The sequence below is a fragment of the Bufo gargarizans genome, chromosome 2, assembly GCF_014858855.1.
Source record: "Bufo gargarizans isolate SCDJY-AF-19 chromosome 2, ASM1485885v1, whole genome shotgun sequence".
In the NCBI taxonomy this organism is placed as follows: Eukaryota; Metazoa; Chordata; class Amphibia; order Anura; family Bufonidae; genus Bufo; species Bufo gargarizans.
This window is the reverse complement of record NC_058081.1, coordinates 520,161,265-520,183,823: the sequence shown is the minus strand read 5'-3', so window position 1 is coordinate 520,183,823 and position 22,559 is coordinate 520,161,265. Positions and strand designations below refer to the sequence as shown.

The 22,559-nt window shown below is 44.0% G+C and overlaps 1 protein-coding gene across 4 annotated transcripts in view; it reads right to left on the bottom strand.

Moving 5' to 3' along the window:
* The window catches only part of RAD52 (RAD52 homolog, DNA repair protein), an 89,751-nt gene that overhangs the window by 10,333 nt on the left and 56,859 nt on the right, over positions 1-22,559 (bottom strand). Inside the window, exon 10 of one of the 4 annotated variants that reach the window (XM_044277989.1) lies at positions 12,306-12,398. The exons of the other annotated variants lie outside the window; for them this stretch is intronic. Within the exon in view, the coding sequence (XP_044133924.1) occupies positions 12,306-12,398 (93 nt within the window). The remainder of the gene's footprint in view (positions 1-12,305; positions 12,399-22,559) is intronic. 4 annotated transcript variants of the gene reach the window in all.

Sequence of the window (22,559 nt, the reverse complement as noted above, 5' to 3'; positions counted from 1 at the left end):
TTTTGCAGAACTGGTCAGACCATTTCATTTTTAATGGGGCCGCAAAAATGTGGACAGCACACAATGTGCTGTCCGCATCCACACGTCCGTTCCGCGGCCCCGCAAAAAAAATAGAACATGTCCTATTCTTGTCCGCAGCCACGGACAAGAAAAGGCATTTCAATTATAGTGCCAGCCATGTGCGGTCTGCAAAATGCAGAATGCACATGGCCGGTGTCAGTGTTTGGCGGATCCGCAAAACAGTTGCGGACGTGTGAATGGACCCTAACTATTTTTTATTTTGACTTATTTATTACTACTTTCTTTTTTTTAAAGGCCACACTTTCAGAGGCAATTTTTTTATGACCGCATCTTACTCATTTTGGGCTAAAAAAAAAGTATTGAGCCATTCTGTCACAAAGGGTTAACTGTTTAGCTGTGTGAATCCTACTTTTTACTTTTACTGTGTGCCACCCATCTAATAACCATTATCTTCAGTTTACTAGGAGGTCATAAACACTTATTTTAACCCCTTAGTGACCAGCCTGTTTTGGGCCTTACTAACCAATCGTTTTTCATCGTCACCTTCCAAGAGCTATACCTTTTTAGTTTTTTTATGTAGCTGTATGAGGGCTTGTTTTTTTATGTGACAAGTTGTAGTTTTTAAAGGTATCATTTTCGGGTACATATAACTCTCTAACTTTTTTTTTTTACTCTTTCTGGGAGGGAGATGCGAAAAACAGCAATACTGCCACAGTTTTTACATTATAAATTTTATGGCGCTCATTTTCGACATAAAAAACATAATATACTTTTTTTTATTTTTATGCAGTTGTGTGATTGCTTGATTTTTGTGGGACTTGTAGTTTTCAATAGAATCATTTTTACGCTTTTTGATCGAATAAAGAATTAGCATTTGTTTTCTTTATTTTTACAGTGTTCACAATTTAAATAATATTTGTGTAGTGTGGGTTGTTATAGATGCAGAGATACCAAGAAGTGTTTTATTGGATTTTTTAAATTAATGTTTGTTTCTTTTTTGCCACTCAACCCTTAGAATACCGGAGGTTTTTTTTTTCATTTTAATTTTTCTTCCCATCTTCCTTGAGCCATAACTTTTTTATATTTCCGTTCACATAGCTGTATGAGAGCTTATTTTTTTGTACTTTCTAATGCCACCATTAATTATGGCATACAACAGGCATCCTTAAACTGCGGCCCTCCGGCAGTTGTAAAACTACAACTCCCACAATGCCCTGCTGTAGACTGATAGCTGCAGGCTGTTCGGGAATGCTGGGAGTTGTAGTTTTGCAACAGCTGGTGGGCCGTATTTAAAGGGCTTCTGTCACCCCACTAAAGTGATTTTTTTTTTTTGGGCTGGTGAAATTAGTTATATTGCGATATATCACAATATAATTCTGTCACTTACTTTGATCCAGCAGTTTCTTCCAAAAATGAAGTTTTATCATATGTAAATTAGGTCTCTAACAGCAAGTAGGGCGGCTACTTGCTGCTGCAGAAATCCGCCCCCTCGTCGTGTTGATTGACAGGGCCAGCCGGGATCTCCTCCTCCGGCCAGCCCTGTCGGCATTTCAAAAATCGCGCGCCTCTGTGGGTTCGGCGCAGGCTCGTCTCCTCAGCACTCCCTCAGTGCGCCTGCGCCGATGACGTCTTCTATTTCGGTGATGTCATCGGCGCAGGCGCACTGAGGGAGTGCTGGCCTCCTCATCTCAGAGCGCCTGCGCCGAACCCACAGAGGCGCGCGATTTTTGAAATGCCGACAGGGCTGGCCGGAGGAGGAGATCCCGGCTGGCCCTGTCAATCAACACGGCGAGGGGGCGGATTTCTGCAGCAGCTAGCAGCAAGTAGCCGCCCTACTTGCTGTTAGAGACCTAATTTACATATGATAAAACTTCGTTTTTGGAAGAAACTGCTGGATCAAAGTAAGTGACAGAATTATATTGTGATATATCGCAATATAACTAATTTCACCAGCCCAAAAAAAATATATCACTTTAGTGGGGTGACAGAAGCCCTTTAAGGATGCCTGGCATACAATATAGTGGAAATCAGTAACAAAAAAAAATAATCAAAATTTATACGGATTTTTAAATGGGCAAAACCGACCCATGCCCTTCATTCTCTGTGTCAGTACGATTACGATTCCCTCATATGTATAGGTTCTAAATAGTGTAAAAATAAATGTAAACTTTTTTTTTTACATCACCATATTTTGAACCCATAAAGTTTTTTTTTATAGTTATATCTACTGAGCTGTGTGGGGGCTCATTTTTTGCGAGACAATCTTTTTTGAAAAAAAAATTAGAGTAATGAAAAAAATGGCAAATTGGCCTTTTGATATAGGAAAAATATTTTTATATTTTAATAGTACAGGCATTTTCGGTCACGGTAATACCTATGATGTTTATATTTTTTGTTATTTAGGTAAATATATCTTTATTATACGAAAAGGGGGGAGATTTAAAGTTTTAGATTTTTATTTATTTTTTATATATTTAAGTTAAGTTTCCTTTTATTTTTTTGTAAAGATTTTGAAGCTCATAAATGAGCCTACAAAATCTATTTAGGAATTTCTCATTTTGAACAATCATGTATTTTTAAAGGGTTTCTGTCACCAGAATTAACCTAGCTGGCATTAGCGATGTGCTAATGTCAGCTGAACCTAACTAGTCTATTCCTACTTTTATCTATGCGACTGTTACTCCAGAAATATAACAACTTTTATAATATGCTAATTAGTCTCTAGGTGCAGGGGGGTGTTGCCCCTGTCCCTAGAGGCTCCATTCTCCCACCTTTGGCCACGCCCTGCTACACTAGATTGACAGGGCCAAGCAGACTTCACCTCCAACTGCAGGCCCTGTGGAAATCTCGTGCCATTCATTATTCGGCGCAGGCGCAGCAAGGCAGCCGGCGAGCGCCCTTCACTCACTGCACCTGCGCCAAATACTGAACGGTATGGCGCAGGCGCGAGATTTACACGGCAGACAGGGCCCGGCAGTAGATCAACGCTGCCTGGCCCTGTCAATCTAGTGTAGCAAAAGGTGGGAAAACTGTGCCTCTAGGAGCAGGGGAATGCCCCCCCGGCACCTAGAGACTAATTAGCATATTATAAAAGTTATGTTTCTGGAGTAACGGGGGCATAGATAAAAGTAGGAATAGACTAGTTAGGTTCTGCTGACATTAGCACATTGCTAATGCCAGCTAATTTAATAGGGTTAATTCTGGTAACACAAACCGTTTAAACTGCACTTATTATTGAGAATTGCTCATTTCTTATGTTGGCAATAAGAATTGCATTTGAATGTTCTCAGTTTCTTCAGCAAGGCTGAGCCTATATAAAATCAAATACCAGCATCCCCATTGGCCGCAGGGGATTCCAGTAACGCTCCTGTAAGCACAAACTTCTGTTGTTTTTTTTTGCGCATTTAGATGCCGTGATCTCACTTGATCATGGCAACTAAAGCCTTTAATTACCGTGATTGGCATTATTGCCGTTCGCGGTAATTAGCAGCAGGTCTCTGCTGTTTCAAACAGCAGAGACCTGCCGGCTATGGCGCCCGCTGCACGTGCGAGCAGGCGCCATGTTAGCCTATTGCTCTATGTACAGCGCTGGTAGCAAAGAGGTTAATAGTCACTGGCAGCGAAGGGGTTAATAGGTCAACAAGGGGATTATAACAGGCAAAATTTGATTGCTTTTAAAATACAATGCATCAATCAATTAATTGCTTTTTAAAGTCAGTACCATACTGACATTGACCAGAAGGCTACACAAGAGAGGCACAGCCCACTGGAAAACACTCAAGGCAGACTTGGGGCCTGCACCAGGCTCCAGCCAGCCTTTAAACACACTGGCACACAGCGATAGCATTTGCGGGGTGCCGATGGGAGACAGAGGGACTCTGCTCCCTCCGTCACCACTTACATGCGGCGGGCTCCATTGCCCATAGCATGTAAGAGGTTAAACAGCCCGAACCAGCAGGAGTGCTTATGTGAGAGCCAAGCCCTGGGGGACCTGTGCAGCGATTAGACCAGGCTGCCTTGAAAAGGCAGTGCCCCAGCCTAAGGCCCCTTAGTGACCGCCATAAAAAGGCGTATTGTTGGTCACAACAAGATGTCAAACTTATGTCGTATGGAAGAGCTAGCTAGCTAGCTGGGAGAACAAGACTATAAAAGCTTTCCTGAACATAATGGCAGCCGTGGTTAACACATATGAAGGGGGAAAATGGAATTAGACACAAATAAGTCTTGACAAGACCAAGGGATGTCAAACTATTGTGAGTCTCTATAATGATTTCAAGTGATTTTTAATACGCTCAAGGTTCTTGGTCGATACCTCCTTTCTCACCCCTCTTAGAATCCCTTCCTCTTATACCGCTTCTCTTTTGATGTTTTCTTGATCAACATGTGTACTTAAATTTACATTTAACAACCTTTTGTTGATCGACTCTTGTGAGTACAATAAAACCTTTTAATAACATCAAGCCAAAGGGTGCTTCACTATTGTATCAATTTCCTTGAACCCTATAGAGGAAACCATCTGTGGAAGATTGGACCTTTTTTGGGTGGAAAAGAAAGGTGTTGGAGCCCGGCACCATCCACTATTGACCGGAGATTATAGTCCAGAGCAGCGCGGTTCCAAAAACTCTCATTACCTGCATTTCCAGTGTGATACACCTACCACACTACTCCGGAACCAGCAGCAGCACAAGCAATTTGTCCGTGTGAGGATACAGGACTGACTTTTTTATTGTTGATTTAATTTGTATCTGTAGGTGGTCGAGTCTTGTTACCAACATGGACATTTTTGATTTTAGAGCCAATTTCAAATGTGATCTTGATGCTTTCTGTGAGACTCCTATTGAGAGCGATAAGGGGTCAGATGATATGAGAACACTGTTTGTGAAACTTGAAAAGGAACTGATTAGGGAGATACGAACCACCTGGGATATTGCCTCCCTGGAGAGATTTCTCATGGAAGGCAGGATTCCAGAAGGCCTGAGATGGCAACTCCCTCTGATCACTGAAGAGGAGGAGGATTTAATAGGGTGGGAAAGAGTATTGAATGAATGTGCGTGGAAAGTCATGCAATATATTATCACAGTCCGAAAGAATAAGTTAAAGAAGATTAATAAGGTGATTGATGATTTACAAGAGGTGATTAAACCTATAAAAAATTGGAATAAAGAGATATATGATAAATGTAGCAAACAGTGTCAGGAAGCAGTACTTAAATCCGAAAAGGAAATAAGGAATAAGAAACACAAGAAATATATTAAGATTTGTAATGAATATAAAACTGATAAAGTATATAAATGGAAAAAATAAACAGAAAAACACTGGGGAGACTATGTCAGAAACGGGAAATGTGGATGAGCCCAGTGCTAGTAATCCTAATCAAGGACACTACACTGGAGGTTTTAGGAAACCAGAGACTGGGGTGGAGAGACAAAGGGTTTTTAAAAACAATTATAACCAACAGTTTAATAAATATACACCGCAGCGGAATTATGGGTATCATGAAAATGCATATCAATTTAATAGAGAAAATGTATACACATATGAGCCAAACTTTGAGAATAGGGAAGACTATATAAACCAGCAGAATTATACACATCATTATGCTGGTTAACAGGGCAAACATTATGAGTATAGTAATGGTCATAAAGGGGGCCAGTACAATGGGAATTATGGACGAAATAATGGATATAGAGGGCAACAATATAGACAAATGTATAAACAGCCGTATCAAGGAGGAGGGTATAAGGGAAAACCAAGATGGAGACCACAGGAGAATTATAGGACTAACCATTATGAAGGAGCCCATTATGAAGGAAACAGTTATGATGATAAACAAAAAAGGGATAATAGTGAAGGAAACAGACTAAACAGTACACAACAGAACGAGCAAAATTTTCCTCACCAGAGCATAAAAGGGGTCCAGAGGGAAGGAGAAATAAGAGAGGTAACAACGAGGACACCACAAAAAAGAAGTCTGGTAGAGGAAGACGGGGAAAAGGAAAGGGGAAGATCGAGCCCAAAAACCAAAAAGATCAAGGAGACATAGGAGGGATTTTCAACTTAAGCGACCACATCTTAACAGAGGGAGAAAAGAGTGTCCTGAATAAGGGCCTCAAATATGCGCCTAGCCAGAAGATCAACAAATTTGAGGCATTCCTGGATATTCATAAATATATTCGGAAAATCAATATGGCTAAATATTGGATCAGCAATCCTGCTTCACAGAATAAAAATCCTGCTATATTAGACACAGATTAAGAAAGAGGGAGATATCGTACACACACAATTGAAGGAAAAATCAAAGTTTTTTCCAAAAAACCGGAATAATGAATGTGTGGAGGCTTTTAAAATTGGCCTGTTAAAAGAGCTAGAAGAGATGGACACGAGTAAGGTGAAACAAAATCTCAATTATAAAGAAAGAAAGGCCCTGAAAGATCTGGAAAAAAAATCCAGATCTAACAATTAAACCGGCGGATAAAGGGGGGGTAGTTATAATGAACAAAGAGAAGTATGAAGCAGAAATGGCCAGATTGGTATCGGACGGAACAACCTATAGAAAACTGAAAAGTAACCCTACCCAAGAATATAAAAAGATTCTGGATGGAATCTTGAGAGAGGGTTTCAAAAAAGGAATATTGAATAAAAAAGAGTACGAGTATCTCACCATACCGTTCCCTCTAGTACCAGTAATATATCACCTGCCAAAAGTCCACAAAAGTTTAATCGACCCTCCAGGGAGGCCGATAATTTCGGGCCTGAACTCATTGACATGCAGGATCACCGAATATATTGATTTTTACTTGCAGGGGTATGTGGTGCAGAACCCCTCGCACTTGAAGGACACCGGAGCTGTGTTACAACTTATTAAGGAACTAAGCCCCCCTACTGTAGATACATGAATGGCCACAATTGATGTGGCATCCCTGTATACAGTCATTCCGAAGAAGTTGGGTATGGAAGCTGTAGAGAGTAGGATCAAAAAAGATATGAAATTAGGAGATGCACAGGGAACATTTATCCTGGAATGCCTCAGCTATTGCCTTGATCATAATTATTTCTGGTTTAAGGACTCGCACTATGTACAGTGCATCGGGACGGCGATGGGGGCAAAATTCGCCCCCAGCTTCGCTAACATTTTTATGGGGGCATGGGAGGAGGCCTCCATCCTTCCCACACTGGGAGCGGACACCCCAGGGGGTAAACTGACCTTCTGGAGGAGATATATCGATGACTGTCTCCTAGTGTGGGAAGGAGGGAGGGAGGGCCTCGAGTCCTTCATATGTCAGTTGAACACTAATGATTGGAATTTAAAATTTGTGGGAGAAATTAGTAATGTCTCTGTCACCTTCCTGGATCTATGCATACGGATAGAAGATGGCCGCTTCATGACAAGTTCACATTTTAAGGACACAGATGTCAACTCCTATATTGACATAAAAAGCTGTCATTACGGGCCCTGGCTCACGAATATACCGAAAGGACAATTCAAGAGGATGGCCCGTAATTGTACGAAAGTCGAAGACTATCGAATACAAAGCAAAGTGCTAAAAAACAGATTCATTGAAAGGGGTTATGAGGAGGCAAATCTAGACGTATGCATAGAAACTGTGGAAGTAGAAAAAAAGGGAAGAGAATAAAGACACGAGAGAAAAAGCAAAAAAGGGTGAGAAAGATTACAAATTCTCTTTTGTGACAAAATACTGTTCTATGTCTGATAACATCAAGAAAATGGTGAGAAAGAACTGGGGGATACTTAAAAACGATCCAGTATTAAGAAAAACTATACCAGATAATCCCTCCTTTATTTTTAAAAAAGCGGCTAGCATCAGAACAAAACTTGTACATAGTGCTATCCCTCCAGTCAGCATTAAGCCAAAGAAAGAAGGAGGAAAATTCACCTGGTGTGGGTTTTGCACAGGATGTAAAAATAGGAATACAAAAGAACGACAGATAAACATCAACTGTATAACATCCAAAAAAATGGAATGGAGTTCCGTATAAGAGGAAACTGTTCCTGTGAGAATATCATATACGTACTGGAGTGCCCTTGTGGGCTCCAGTACGTGGGCAGGACAGTAAGGAAGCTCAAAATCAGAATACAGGAGCACGTACGGAACATTAGAAAAGGTCTGTTGACCCACAGTGTATCTGCCCATTTCAAATTTGCGCATGAAAAAAACCCGAAGGGTTTAAGATTTGTGGGTGTAGAAATTGTCAAGCCACACTGGCGAGGGGGGGACTCACTGGCGCAAATCAATAGAAAGGAGGTAGAGTGGATTTACCAGTTAGGAACCCTACAGCCAGGTGGGTTAAATATTGAATTTGATTTAAAACCATGCTTACTGTAGAACACCCCGACAAGTCGCGTTGCTTTGGTTCTCCTGACCCTGCTCCTTGAGGACCTTCGAACGACGTCATGGTGACGGAGTGTGACGCGGATGTCGGAGGGAGGAGGCGGAGTTCGGAGCACCCAAGCGACGTCACAAAAGTGGGTGGAGGATTAATGACGGCTTTGTGAATATTTGAATATTTAAGTATAGAGCATATCGCAAATCGGACGATTTATGTAATGTTGTAGGTGAATTAAGTGGGATGAAGATCTATATCCACTAAATAATATTGCGGTGTATAAAATAATGATGAATAAGAGATAAATGTGTTGGAGATCAAGTTGTTTATAACAGCAAGAGTTTTATAATTTTGTATCTATTTATATGTATATGTGTTAATTTTTATGCGGAATGGGAAGGTATATGAACATACTTGTAAAATGCATGATGGGAAACTTTTCTGCAAAGTTGGGATTTGATCCGGATCACCGCCGGCTCATTCATCGAAATAAGCTGGGCTATTTAAAGGGCCCCATTGCGCATATGCGCAGTTGTCGCCCCTGAAGAAGCGAGGCAGCGAAACCCGGGTCGGGCAGAAACCAGACGATTGTATCTATTGATATATGCCTTTTGTTGATCGACTCTTGTGAGTACAATAAAACCTTTTAATAACATCAAGCCAAAGGGTGCTTCACTATTGTATCAATTTCCTTGAACCCTATAGAGGAAACCATCTGTGGAAGATTGGACCTTTTTTGGGTGGAAAAGAAAGGTGTTGGAGCCCGGCACCATCCACTATTGACCGGAGATTATAGTCCAGAGCAGCGCGGTTCCAAAAACTCTCATTACTTAAATTTACATGCTTCTGGTGGTAACCAGTGGATCGCTTATTGTATGGTGCTACATGTTCCATGTTTCCTGTGTTGTCAGGCGGATAGGCCTCTGAAGATTTTCTACTACGTAAATGATTCTAAATGGAACTTGATTGATTGTTATGGGCTTGTACACTGAATTGTGACTCACTGGCATCTTAGTATATATACTAATTTGTCAGGTTTATAAAATCAACAAAATAAGAATTGATAAAATTCAACCATGAACATGTCTATGAAGCATCAGTGTTTGGTCTATTGCCCTGCATGAGTCATCTGTATTCCACATGCTTTGGAAATCCCTTTCCTGCATAGCAGTATATATCCCACCAATCGTCCATGAAAAGTATTGACAAAACACGGCTGCAATCAGTGTTGTGACAGTGATTTTCACAGACCCATACACTTCAATGGGAGTTTGGTCTGCATCATGATCAGTCAAAAATCAGTGATGTGTGGATAGACACATTAAAATCAATGGGTATGTGTACTGCCCTTGAAGAACATTGACAGCAAATTCCCATGATTCACTGACGTGTGAAATAGCCCTAAGTGTGTATATATAGATGGCTGTCGTCACTAAAAATACGGCTCCCCCCATGTACAACTGAGCTCAGAAACAGCAGAAATTAACCCTGGGTTACAATACAACATGTGTGTTACATCTGATAAATGTCAATGGGGTTGCGATGTGACACAATGCTATGCTTGACAGTTCACATATCACAATGCAACAACTATTTTAAGAGCTCTGAAAATTGTGCAACATCACATCGAATGATTCTCAATGGGGCTCAATACGACAATCACAGAAGTCCAACACAGTTGGATTTTTTGTTGCAGGTCACAGGCCACAATACAAGTCACGTGTGACTGCAATTTACCAGCGATTTGGTTCTGTTTTAAGAATACAGCCAAATCCCATTCACATACTACCTATGGCTTATCCGAGCAGAGCAGAGATTTGTGACCAAAAAGTGTTGGATTTTCTGCGATTGTCACATGATAGTCAGAGCATGTTGTTTTGCAACTCCATTTACATGATTAAATATAATGTCGCCATTTAGTCCCTCCCTTAAATGTATAAATTTAAAATTTTGCTAAATCTTTTCCCACAAAACAATATGCAACTGTACTGCATTTTGTAGAAACAGGTTCTCTTTAAAGGGGTTTTCCGGTATTGGGGACATTGGTGTATGTGTACAACAGTCCCATAAATATTACATTCATGCCTGTCATACCGTGACCAGACTTTTCAAAAACCCCTTTTTCTATTCACAAATTTTCAGCCGGAAATGTTGTTTTTCTCAGAGTCAGTGACGTACCGGGTTCCTTTCTGCAGAGCAAAGCCTCTTCTTCCGCTTCGCAAGGAGCCCAGTGACGTCACCGTCAGCCACAGTAATTTTCTGCATGTAGGGGCAGTAACTAGGCGGCAACACACTATGCTAAGCTATGCCCCTCTGGTCCGGTGACGTCACTGGGAAGGGCGCTTTCATATCAATGAAGAAGGGGGAGGAATATGTGCGGCAGGGGGCAGCGTATGAATTAGGGGGGCGGATGCACGGAGGAGCTGACAGACACCTGAAACCACGCGATGCTGCACTGCGTTGGGACCCACAAGGCAGTACGGCAGGTAGTTACCGCACACAAACATAGATCTAAGCAATCGGTGGTGGACCGTCGGAGCTCTGCTGAAGTGGATAAATGCATAAAAAACATCTGAGGGGGGGGAGGGGGTCGCCTTGAAACAGCTATTGATAGGGAGTTAACATTTTTTTTTTATATTGATCCCGGACAACCCCTTTAACCCTTTAAGGACCCATGACATAGCTGTACGTCATGGGTCCGATCCCTAAACATGGCACCCGCTCACACGTGCAGCTACTTAGCCACAGGGTTTCTGCAAAGACCCGCGGCATACATCTTACCTTTCAGATGCCATGATCAAATGTGACCACGGCATCTGCGCAGACCGGAATCGGAAGTCGCAAGCTTCCGGTCCGGTAACAGCGTTCCCCAGCTGAGATCGGGGGACCTGTTACCCTGAGCGAATTGACTGAAGCCCTCAAGCAGGTTTCAGAGTCAATTAGATGTATATATCAATACAGGCCACTAGGTGGCAGCCTTGTATTGATATAGTGCAAATGAAGTCTTCAATGATGGCTATTTAGCCATCACTGAATACTATGGGCAATCGAATGATTGCCAGTTATTGTCACCCAAGGTGACTTAAAAAAAAGTAAAAAAAATAAAAAATTAAGTTAAAAAAAGTTTTCACAAATATATAAAAAGTTAAAATCACCCCCCTTTCCTTAAAATAAAAATACTTAACCAAGAAAAAAAAATAAACATTATGGGCATTGCCACGTGTGAAAATGTCCATACTATTAAAATATAACAATATTAATGGCATACGGAAAATGGTGTAGCGGGACAATAAATAAAAACTGCGAATTTGCCATTTTTTGTCACATCAACTGCCCAGTTTTTTTTTTTATCAAAAGCGATCAAAAAGTCGAACACACTTAAAATTGGTATCACTGAAAAGAACAGATCTTCCCGCAAAAAATGAGCCCTCACACTGCCCCGTACACATAGCTACAAAAAAGTTATAGGGGGCAGAATATGGTTATGAAAAAAAAAAACATTTCCTTAAAGGGTTTAATTAGTTTTTTCAGTATTAAAATGCAAGAAAAATTATACAAGTGTGGTATCATTGGAACCGTACTGACCTGGAGAATGAAGATAACAGGTCAATTTTACCGCATAGTATACAGTGTTAAAAAAATAAATAAAAACCTTTACCAGAATTGCATTTCCCCCCCCCAATTCTACCCCATTTGGAAATGTTTTCCAGCTCCCTACTACATGGTATGCAACCGTGAAGGGGGCCATTAGAAAGTACAACCTGGCCCGCAAAAAATAAGCCCTCATAAGGCTATATGATTGGAAAAATAAAAAAGTTAGGACTGGGAAGGCAGGGAGTGGAAAAAAAACGAAAACGCAAAAAATGGAAAATCCCAGGGTCCTTAAGGGGTTAAGGACCAATCTCAAAACTGCCAAGGGTGACAGTGCACAGCCTCACCTGCCAGATACTCATCCAGTGTTGTAGGTACGTTCTGCACTGATGCTGGGGTGCTGTGACCTACAGGGGGAACCCTTTGAACATTAGATATTCCTGAAAGGAAGAGAGAATTGGTCAGGAAAATATTATAAAAATACCTCAAATCACTGAGTAAATCAGACAATTAAAAGGCAATGGGAGCTGAGCGGCAGGACGCCAGCATGGCCACAGCACAGTGGACACAGCCTTCTGGTTATGGCTTTGTCCAACGTTTCTTTTCTGGCACTGGTTTAAAACAGCTGGAAACTCTCATTGGCCCCTTAAGGACGGAGTCAACTTTAATTAATTTTTTTACTCTCTTGTTTCTCAAAGCCAAAACATTTTTACTTGTTTTTTGCAGGACAAGTTGTACTTTTTAACGGCGCCATTTTGCATACAATGTAGTGGGAAGCTAAAAAACAATCCAAAAGAGGATTGCAGATTTATTCTCATTTCTGAACATGATTATGGGAGCTGCTGTTCTTAACATCAACAAGAGAAAATTGCTTTTCGGCAGCCACATGGTTCATAGACATAATGGTCAGGAGGGGACCTAATTTACTTCTATGGGAGAATTTTCTAGGCATGCTCGGTGACCAGTACAAGGAAAGAATAGATAAGCTCTGGCAATCACATATTGTGAATAATGGATCCTGTGATATGAATAGAGGCAGGATTACAATGACAGATAATCTGGTAACTGCAGTAAAGCGACTGGTACAGACCAAGAAGTGGTGCTTTTTAAAGGATAACTGCCATATTTTTATAAAAAAAATTAAATAAATATTGATTTTAGCATATGTTACTGCTGCAGCAGCATTATGCAAAAAGCAATCTTTAGTTTCTTCACTTACCATCGTTTTCCTTGAGTTTTCCCCTTAGTTACAGCTGTTTTGAATCCTACGTTATGAGGAGCTTCTCAAGATGGCTCCACTGCCAGTTCTCTGAGGCCAAAACTGCATTCCCTTAAGTCACATACAAAAATGCTGTAGCCAGCAGCTTCCTGCCAGCCAATCAGATTGGATTACCGAGAGACACGCCTCCTCACTCTGAAGCCTATGCAGGCATGCAGTATGAAGGACCGCCCCTCTGTCTTCCTAGTTGAGACAGATGAGCCATAGCAATGATCTTTTAACCCCTTAGGGACCAGGCTCATTTTCCCCTTAAGGACCAGGCCATTTTTTGCAAATCTGACCGGTCACTTTAAGTGGTGATAAGTTTAAAATGCTTCGACTTATCCAGGCCATTCTGAGATTGTTTTTTCGTCACATATTGTACTTCATGACACTGGTAAAATGGAGTAAAAAAATGTTCATTTTTATTTATTAAAAAAATACCAAATTTACCAAACAATTTTAAAAATTTGCTAATTTTTAAGTTTCAATTTCTCTACTTCTATAATACATAGTAATACCTCCAAAAATAGTTATTACTTTACATTCCCCATATGTCTACTTCATGTTTGGATCATTTTGGGAATTATATTTTATTTTTGGGGGATGTTACAAGGCTTAGAAGTTTAGAAGCAAATCTTTAAATTTTTCAGAAATTTTCAAAAACCCACTTTACACCCCTCAAGGTATTCAAAACTGATTTTACAAACGTTGTTAACCCTTTAGGTGTTTCACAAGAATTAATGGAAAATAGAGATATAATTTCAAAAGTTCACTTTTTCCATATTTTTTTTCCCCCAGTTACAAAGCAAGGGTTAACAGCCAAACAAAACTCAATATTTATGGCCCTGGTTCTGTAGTTTACAGAAACACTCCATATGTGGTCTTAAACTGCTGTACAGTTTTTGGAAGGCAGATTTTGCTGGACTGTTTTTTTGACACCATGTCCCATTTGAAGGCCCCCTGATGCACCCCCTAGAGTAGAAACTCCATAAAAGTGACCCCATCTAAGAAACTACACCACTCAAGGTATTCAAAACTGCTAGTAGAGTGAGCCAATGAAAACATGACCATATACGCAACGCATAAGTAGTGAATGGGCACGGCGTGTTCAAAGTGTGGCAAGCATGTGAATACTCCATAAAAAGAGCGTAATAGAATATTTGACATGTCATTCTCTGACAATATCTAATCGGCTAGTATATGTCCGTAGCCATTCTAAACATCTTAGACAGATGACCGCCTTGTGGTAGCTATATATGTCCGGGACTCCAAGCCCATCGAAACATGGGCGTTGCACAACCTGTTTAAGCGTCAATCTAGGCCTTTTCCCGCCCCAAAGAAATTTAGGAAAAATGCCTGGAACCATACTAAAATACACTTTAGGGATGGGTATTGGCAATGCTTAAATGTAATATAAAATTGTGGGTAAAAGTATGGTTTTTTATTAAAGTTTGTCGTCCAAACCATGAGACAAAAGGGATGTCCCAGGAATTAATGAGATCCTCCAGACGTTTCGGCAAGTGTAGAAAGTTTTCGGTAGATAGTTGAGAAAAGGATGGTGTGATTTTAATACCAAGAAAGGTGATGTAAGTTGTAGTCCATTGAAAGGGGGTTGTCTTTTGTAATGTGGCCATGACAGAGGGAGGGAGAGACACGTTTAGAACTGTGTATTTCGCAAAATTTCCCGAGAAGTTGGAAATATCATGAAAGGTCTGAAGTGTTGACATAATAGCCGGAAAGGCTCTCTCGGGGTTGGTGATGAGTAACAGTACATCATCCGCAAAAGCTGCAGTCAGATGTGTCGTGGAGCCAATTTTCACGCCCACTATGTCGGAGTGTTGCCGAAACGACTGCAAGAGTATCTCAATTACAATTATGAAGAGTAGAGGGGATAAAAGGGCAACCTTGCCTTGTTCCATTCGAAATTTTAAAAGCAGGAGACAAATTGCCATTTACCAAGACTCTTGCAGTGTGGAGATGGTACATGGCCATAACACAACCGATGTATGAATCACTAATGCCTGTGTCATGTAGAGCCAGTCCACCCTGTCAAATGCCTTTTCGGCATCCGTACCAAGGATGGATAAGGGTATCTTATTTATTTTGGCCCACTGCATGAGTTGGATTATTCTAACCACGTTGTTTTTGCCCTCTCTTCCAGGCACAAAGCCTACTTGTTCTGCCGAGATAATGTTTGGTAAGTATTCCTTAAGTCTGTTGGCGAGCACTTTAGCGTAAAGCTTGAGGTCATTGTTGAGTAGCAAAATTGAGCGATAATTCGCACATAGGGTGGGATCTTTCTTAGGTTTAGGGATAATGGTGATATGCGCGGTGAGCATGTCTCGAGTAAATGTCCCTGCCTCTCTCTCACTTCATTACAAACATTCACTAGACGGGGTCTAAGGATATCTTTAAACGCTAAATAGTGAGCCACCGGGAGGCCGTCTTTAGGTGTACCATAAGAAATAATGTAAAATAGAGATACAATTTCAAAATTTCCCATTTTTGGCAGATTTTCCATTTTAATATTTTTTTTCCAGTTACAAAGCAAGGGTTAACAGCCAAACAAAACTCAATATTTATGGCCCCGATTCTGTAGTTTACAGAAACACCCCATATGTGGTCGTAAACTGCTGTACGGGCACACGGCAGGGCACAGAAGAAAAGGAATGCCATACAGTTTTTGGAAGGCAGATTTTGCTGGACAGTTTTTTTTGACACCATGTCCCCCATTTGAAGCCCCCCTGATGCACCCCTAGAGTAGAAACTTCAAAACAGTAACCCCATTTTAGAAACTACGGGATAGGGTGGAAGTTTTGTTGGTACTAGTTTAGGGTAAATACGATTTTTGGTTGCTCTATATTACACTTTTTGCGAGGCAAGGTAACAAGAAATAGCTGTTTTTTTTGTTTAGTTATTTACAACATTCATCTGACAGGTTAGATCATGTGGTATTTTTTTTATAGAGCAGGTTGTCACGGACACGGCGATACCTAATATGTATACAATTTTTTTTATTTATGTAAATTTTACACAATGATTTCATTTTTTAAACAAAAAAAGTGTTTCCATAGTCTAAAAGCCATAGTTTTTTCAGTTTTTGGGCGATTATCTTGGGTAGGGTATGATTTTTGCGGGATGAGATGACGGTTTGATTGGCACTATTTTGGGGTGCATATGACTTTTTGATCGCTTGCTATTAGACTTTTTGTGATGTAAGGTGACAAAAAATTGTTTATTTAGCACAGTTTTTATTTTTTACGGTGTTCATCTGAGAGGTTGGGTCATGTGATATGTTTTTAAAACAAAAAAAAATTATGTTTTAGTGTCTCCATATTCTGAGCCATAGTTTTTTCAGTTTTTGGGCGATCTTAGGTAGGGGCTCATTTTTTGCGGGAGGAGGTGACGGTTAGATTGGTACTATTTTGGTGGGCGTACGCCTTTTTGATCGCTTGCTGTTGTACTTTTTGTGATGTAAGGTGACAAAAAATTGTTTATTTAGCACAGTTTTTATTTTTTACGGTGTTCATCTGAGGGGTTAGGTCATGTGATATGTTTATAGAGCCGATCGATACGGACACGGCGATACCCAATATGTCAATTATTTCCCCCTATTTTTCTAACTTTAATTTGGGAAAATTATGTTTTTGTTTATTTTTACTTGAAACTTAATTTTTTTTTGGGGGGGGGGGGGCTTTATTTTTTCTACTTTTTTTTTTTCACTTTATTTTTTGTCCCACTTTGGGACCTCAACTTTTGAGGGTATAATCCTTTACAATGCATTCCAATACTTTTGTATTGGAATGCATTGGCTGTATGAGTAATACTGTGTGCATTACTCATACAGCTTCCGGCCTGTGAGATCCAGGGGGCTGGATCTCACAGGCACGTCACAGGAAGGCAGCGTGCTGCCTTCCATGCCATCGGGTCCCCCCTACAGCCCCCCGCAACATGAAAAACCGCAAACCTCAGGTCTGAATTGACTACGGGGACCCCCTGAGCATTTAGCCAAGGTGCCTGCTCAATGATTTGAGCAGGCACCTTGTTCCGATCACCGCACGGCGATGATCGGAAATACACAGGGCGTACAGGTACGCCCTGTGTCCTAGCGAGGTTAAGGGAGCAGTGGAAAGGGACAGGAGACATTAATAAAAGCTGTTATTATAAAAGGTAATTACAGATCTTTTGGCAGTCATTGACAGACTAACTCAGGTATACATACCTAGCTCTAATAAACTAGCAAATAAAAAAATTATGACAGTTATCCTTTAAATATTAATATGGAAAATTAAAAATAAAAATTCTTTAAAATGTTAAACATAAAAATTTGATTTAACCACTTCAGCCCCGCTAGCTGAAAACCCCTTCATGACCAGAGCACTTTTTACACTTCGGCACTACACTCCTTTCACCGTTTATCGCTCGGTCATGCAACTTACCACCCAAATGAATTTTACCTCCTTTTCTTCTCACTAATAGAGCTTTCATTTGGTGGTATTTTATTGCTGCTGACATTTTTAAATTTTTTGTTATTAATCAAAATGTAACGATTTTTTTTGCAAAAAAAAAAATGACATTTTTCACTTTCAGCTGTAAAATTTTGCAAAAAAAAAAACGACATCCATATATAAATTTTTCGCCAAATTTATTGTTCTACATGTCTTTGATTAAAAAAAAATGTTTGGGCAAAAAAAGGAGATTTTTGTATAACTTACCAGTTAAATCTCTTTCTCGCTCTTCCTTGGGGGACACAGACCTTGGGTATAGCTCAGCTCCCTAGGAGGCGTGACACTAAGTAAAACTGTTAAGCCCCTCCTCCATCAGCTATACCCTCAGCCTGGAGATAGAGGCTACCAGTTGCGTGTCCAAGTAGTGAAAGGATAACAACCAACAATGTAAACAACAGCCAGCAACCCAACGGGGCGCCAGACCATAACCCTATAACCAAAACACAGAAGGGTGGGTGCTGTGTCCCCCAAGGAAGAGCGAGAAAGAGATTTAACTGGTAAGTTATACAAAAATCTCCTTTTCTCGCCCATTTTCCTTGGGGGACACAGACCTTGGGACGTTCAAGAGCAGTCCAAGAAGGGAGGGACTACAACCCAAGGCGGAACACCACCGGAGCATCAGGAAACCGCAGCCTGCAAAACCAGGCGGCCCAAAGCAGCATCCGCTGACGCATGCGTATGCACTCTATAGAACCTGGTGAAAGTGTGCAGAGAGGACCAAGTGGCTGCTTTGCACAACTGCTCAGCCGAGGCCCGATGCCTCTGCGCCCAGGAAGCCCCGACTGCTCTGGTGGAATGAGCAGTGACGCCGAAGGGCGGAGCCCTGCCCTTGGCTCGATAAGCCTCAGACACCGCCAGTTTAATGAAACGGGCAATGGCCACCTTGGAGACCGCCAAACCCTTGCGCGAACCCTCCAGAACCACAAACAGGGAATCCGTGCGCCGGAAGGATCCGGTGACCTCCAAGTAAATCCTCAACGCCCTGACCACATCCAGACGGTGCAGTTCCCGTTCTCTGGAGTGGGAAGGAGAGGGACAGAGCGACGGAAGGACGATGTCCTCATTGATGTGAAAGGCGGAGACCACCTTTGGCAGGAAGGTCGGGACAGGCCGAAGCACAACCTTATCCTGGTGGAAGATCAGGAAAGGTTCGGAGCAAGAAAGAGCCGCTAACTCCGACACCCGTCGGAGAGACGTGATGGCCACAAGAAAGATGACCTTGCAGGACAGAAGGCGAAGGGAGACCTCCCGCAAGGGCTCGAAGGGGGCAGATTGAAGCGCCGAGAGCACCACAGTCAGGTCCCAGGAAGGAACCGGAGGGCGATACGGCGGAACAGAGTGAGCCACCCCTTGCAAAAAGGTCTTAATCGGCCCTAAAGGGGCCAGGGGACGCTGGAGAAGAATAGACAGCGCCGAAATCTGTCCCTTCAGAGAACTGAGGCCCAGCCCCAGGTCCAGACCCGACTGGAGGAAGGACAGGATCGTGGGAAGAGAAAACCGGAGAGGTGGGATGCTCCGGGACTCACAGAACCCCAGATAGGACCTCCAAACCCGATAGTAGATTCTCGAGGGATACGGGCTTACGAGCACGGATCATGGTGCGGACTACGTCCGCGGAGAAACCCCGTCGCGTTAAGACGGCGGTCTCAACAGCCACGCCGTCAAACGTAGCGAGCCTAAATGCTCGTGGAAGATCGGACCCTGAGAGAGAAGGTCTTCCCTGGAGGGCAGTGGCCACGGTGCGTCTGCCAAAAGCAACATTAGGTCGGCGTACCAGGACCGACGGGGCCAATCCGGGGCGATTAGAATCGCGGGAACGCCCTCTGCCGCGATCCTCCGAAGAACCCGTGGCAGGAGGGGAAGAGGAGGAAAGACGTACAGAAGGGAGAATTCGCGCCACGGAAGGACGAGCGCGTCGGCGCCGTATGCCTTCGGGTCCCGTGCCCTGGCCAGGTATAGGGGAACCTTGTGGTTGAATTTGGAGGCCATGAGGTCCACGTCGGGGCGACCCCAGCGAAGACAAAGGGCCTCGAACACCTCTGGGTGCAGAGACCATTCTCCCGGATCTATGGTGGATCGGCTGAGGAAATCCGCCGCCCAGTTGTCTATCACCGGGATGTAAATCGCAGACAAGGCTGGCACGTGCGTCTCCGCCCAGAGGAGAATGAGGGACACCTCTTGCATCGCCGCAGCGCTGCGGGTGCCTCCCTGATGGTTTATGTACGCCACAGCCGTGGCATTGTCCGATTGGATGCGAACAGGGTGGCCCCTCAGTAGATGGGTCCAGTGTCTGAGGGACAAAAGAACCGCCCTCAGTTCCAGAATGTTGATTGGAAGTCTGGACTCCGATAGAGACCAAACGCCCTGGACGGATCGGGGAGGGAAAACCCCCCCCCACCCCCGTAAGCTGGCATCGGTGGTAATCACCAGCCAGTTCAGTGGAAGGAAGGACCTCCCCCTTAGAGGGATATGCAACCACCAGCTGAGGGAAGTCCGAGCCAGGGGAGGCAGAAGGAAGGTCCTGTCCAGACTCCTCGGTGATTTGTCCCAGGCCGACAGAATCGCCCTCTGAAAGGTGCGGGATCGGAATTGTGCGAACGGCACCGCTTCGAAACAGGCAACCATCTTCCCCAGCAACCGCATGCTGGATCTGAGGGAAGGACGGTGATGACGGAGAAGGCTGCGAACCGACCCGCGAAGGGCCAGATGCTTGTCCGACGGAAGGCGGACCTCTGCCAGTTCTGTATCCAGGAGCATCCCCAGGAAGATCAGCCGTCTGGAGGGGGTAAGGGAAGACTTGGGGTGGTTGATAATCCAACCAAACCGCGTCAGGGTCTCCAGAGTGAGATCCACACTGCCGGATGCCTGAGAAAAGGAGGGTGCCTTGACCAAGATATCGTCCAAGTACGGAAGAAGAAAAACACTTCTTGAACGTAGAAGGGCCAAGACAGGGGCCAGGACCTTGGTGAACACCCGAGGAGCCGTTGCCAGACCAAAGGGAAGGGGAACGAACTGGAAGTGATCGTCCCCCACCACGAAGCGCAGGAAGCGGTGATGACATGGAGCAACCGGAACATGGAGGTATGCATCCTGAACGTCGATTGAGGCCATGAAATCCCCCTTTTCCAGGGAGGCCACTGCGGACCGAGAGACTCCATCCGGAATCTCTGCAGACGGAGAAAACGGTTCAGGCGCTTTAGGTCCAAGATCGGCCGCACCGAGCCTTCCTTCTTGGGAACCACAAAGAGGTTCGAATAGAACCCCCTGAACCTTTCCGTCGGAGGCACAGGGGCGACGACACCCTTGTCCATTAGTGAGCGAACGGCCGCGAAGAAGGAGGCCGCTCGTACGGGATCCCGCAGAGGACGGGACCGGAAGAAACGGTCTGGTGGAATGGACGCAAATTCGATCTTGTACCCGCAAGATACAATCTCGAGCGCCCATGCGTCTGAGATGTGGGCCCGCCAAACGTTCCTGAAAAGGAGAAGGCGGCCCCCCACCCGGGTGGGTGGGGGCGCACCTTCAGGCAGAGGGCTGCTGGCCTGTGGGAGCCCGTGCAGGCTGGGTCTTGCGCCAGGTAGGTTGCGCCCGAAAAAACGGCTTCTTGCGTCTATCCTGGGTTGGGCCAGAGGAAGAAGAACCGGCCGCGGGTCTAGATCCGGAGGGCTTACGAAAGGACTGAAAGCGGGACGAACCAGCGCGACCACGGGGGGCGCCCTTTGGCCTGGACTGGGGGAGGTGAGTACTCTTCCCACCCGTGGCCTCTGATATAAGTTCGTCCAGACGGGTCCCGAACAAGCGGGAACCCGTGAACGGTAGGCCGGCCAAAGAGCGTTTGGAAGCGGCGTCCGCCGCCCAAACCTTCAGCCAGAGTTCCCTCCTGACAGAAACTGCCAGGGCCGAGGAACGGGCAATGAGGGCACCCGCATCAAGGGAGGCCTCACAGATAAATTTTCCAGCCTGGATAATTAGCTGGGCTAAGGAACGGAGGTCCTGAACAGGGACGTCCGACCCCAACTCCTGCTCCAGCTGCAAACCCCATTCAGAGACCGCTTTACCAACCCAGGCAAAGACCGGTCTAAGGGCCGAAACAGAGGCAGTGAATATGGCCTTGGAGAGGGATTCCGTACGACGGTCCTCAGCAGACTGGAGGGAAGATCCGTCCTGTACAGGAATAGCAGTGCTTTTGGACAGGCGAGCCACGGGAGGATCAACCTTGGGCGGGGATGTCCAGGTGGTCACAGAATCCGCTGGAAAGGGATAGCAAATGTCCAGCTTTTTTGGTGTAACAAAGCGGACGTTAGGCCGAGTCCAAGCCTTGGATACCACAGAAGAAAAATCAGCATGTATGGGAAAAACCTTGGAGGCCTGTCTGGGCCGGAGAAAGGACACGCCGGCCTGCTCAGAGCTGGGGGGGTCATCGTGTATCTGAAAGGTATCGCGGATACTAGTGATAAGATGCCCCACCGCGGATGACAATTTTGACGGAAGCTCTGAGTCCATGTCCACATCCGAATCCGCCAGTTCTCCCTCAGAAGGCGTATCCCTTTGAGAGGATAGACTTGACTGAGCTCGCACGCATGGCAGAGAGAGCGAAACATCAGGAGAAGATGTGCGCTCAACCCTTGAACGTTTCTGAGTATGCCGGGCCCTGGAAGATTCACTGGGAGGCAGGGAATCAGTGGGGGCGGCAGAAACGGAATTCCCAGCGGGTGCGACAGGGATTTCGGCAGCCTGCGGGAGAGGCGGTCTATCCACGAGACGGCCCACTACGTGTGTAAGGCTCTCCACCGCCAGAGACAGAGACCTAGCCCAGTCAGGGGGTTCAGAGA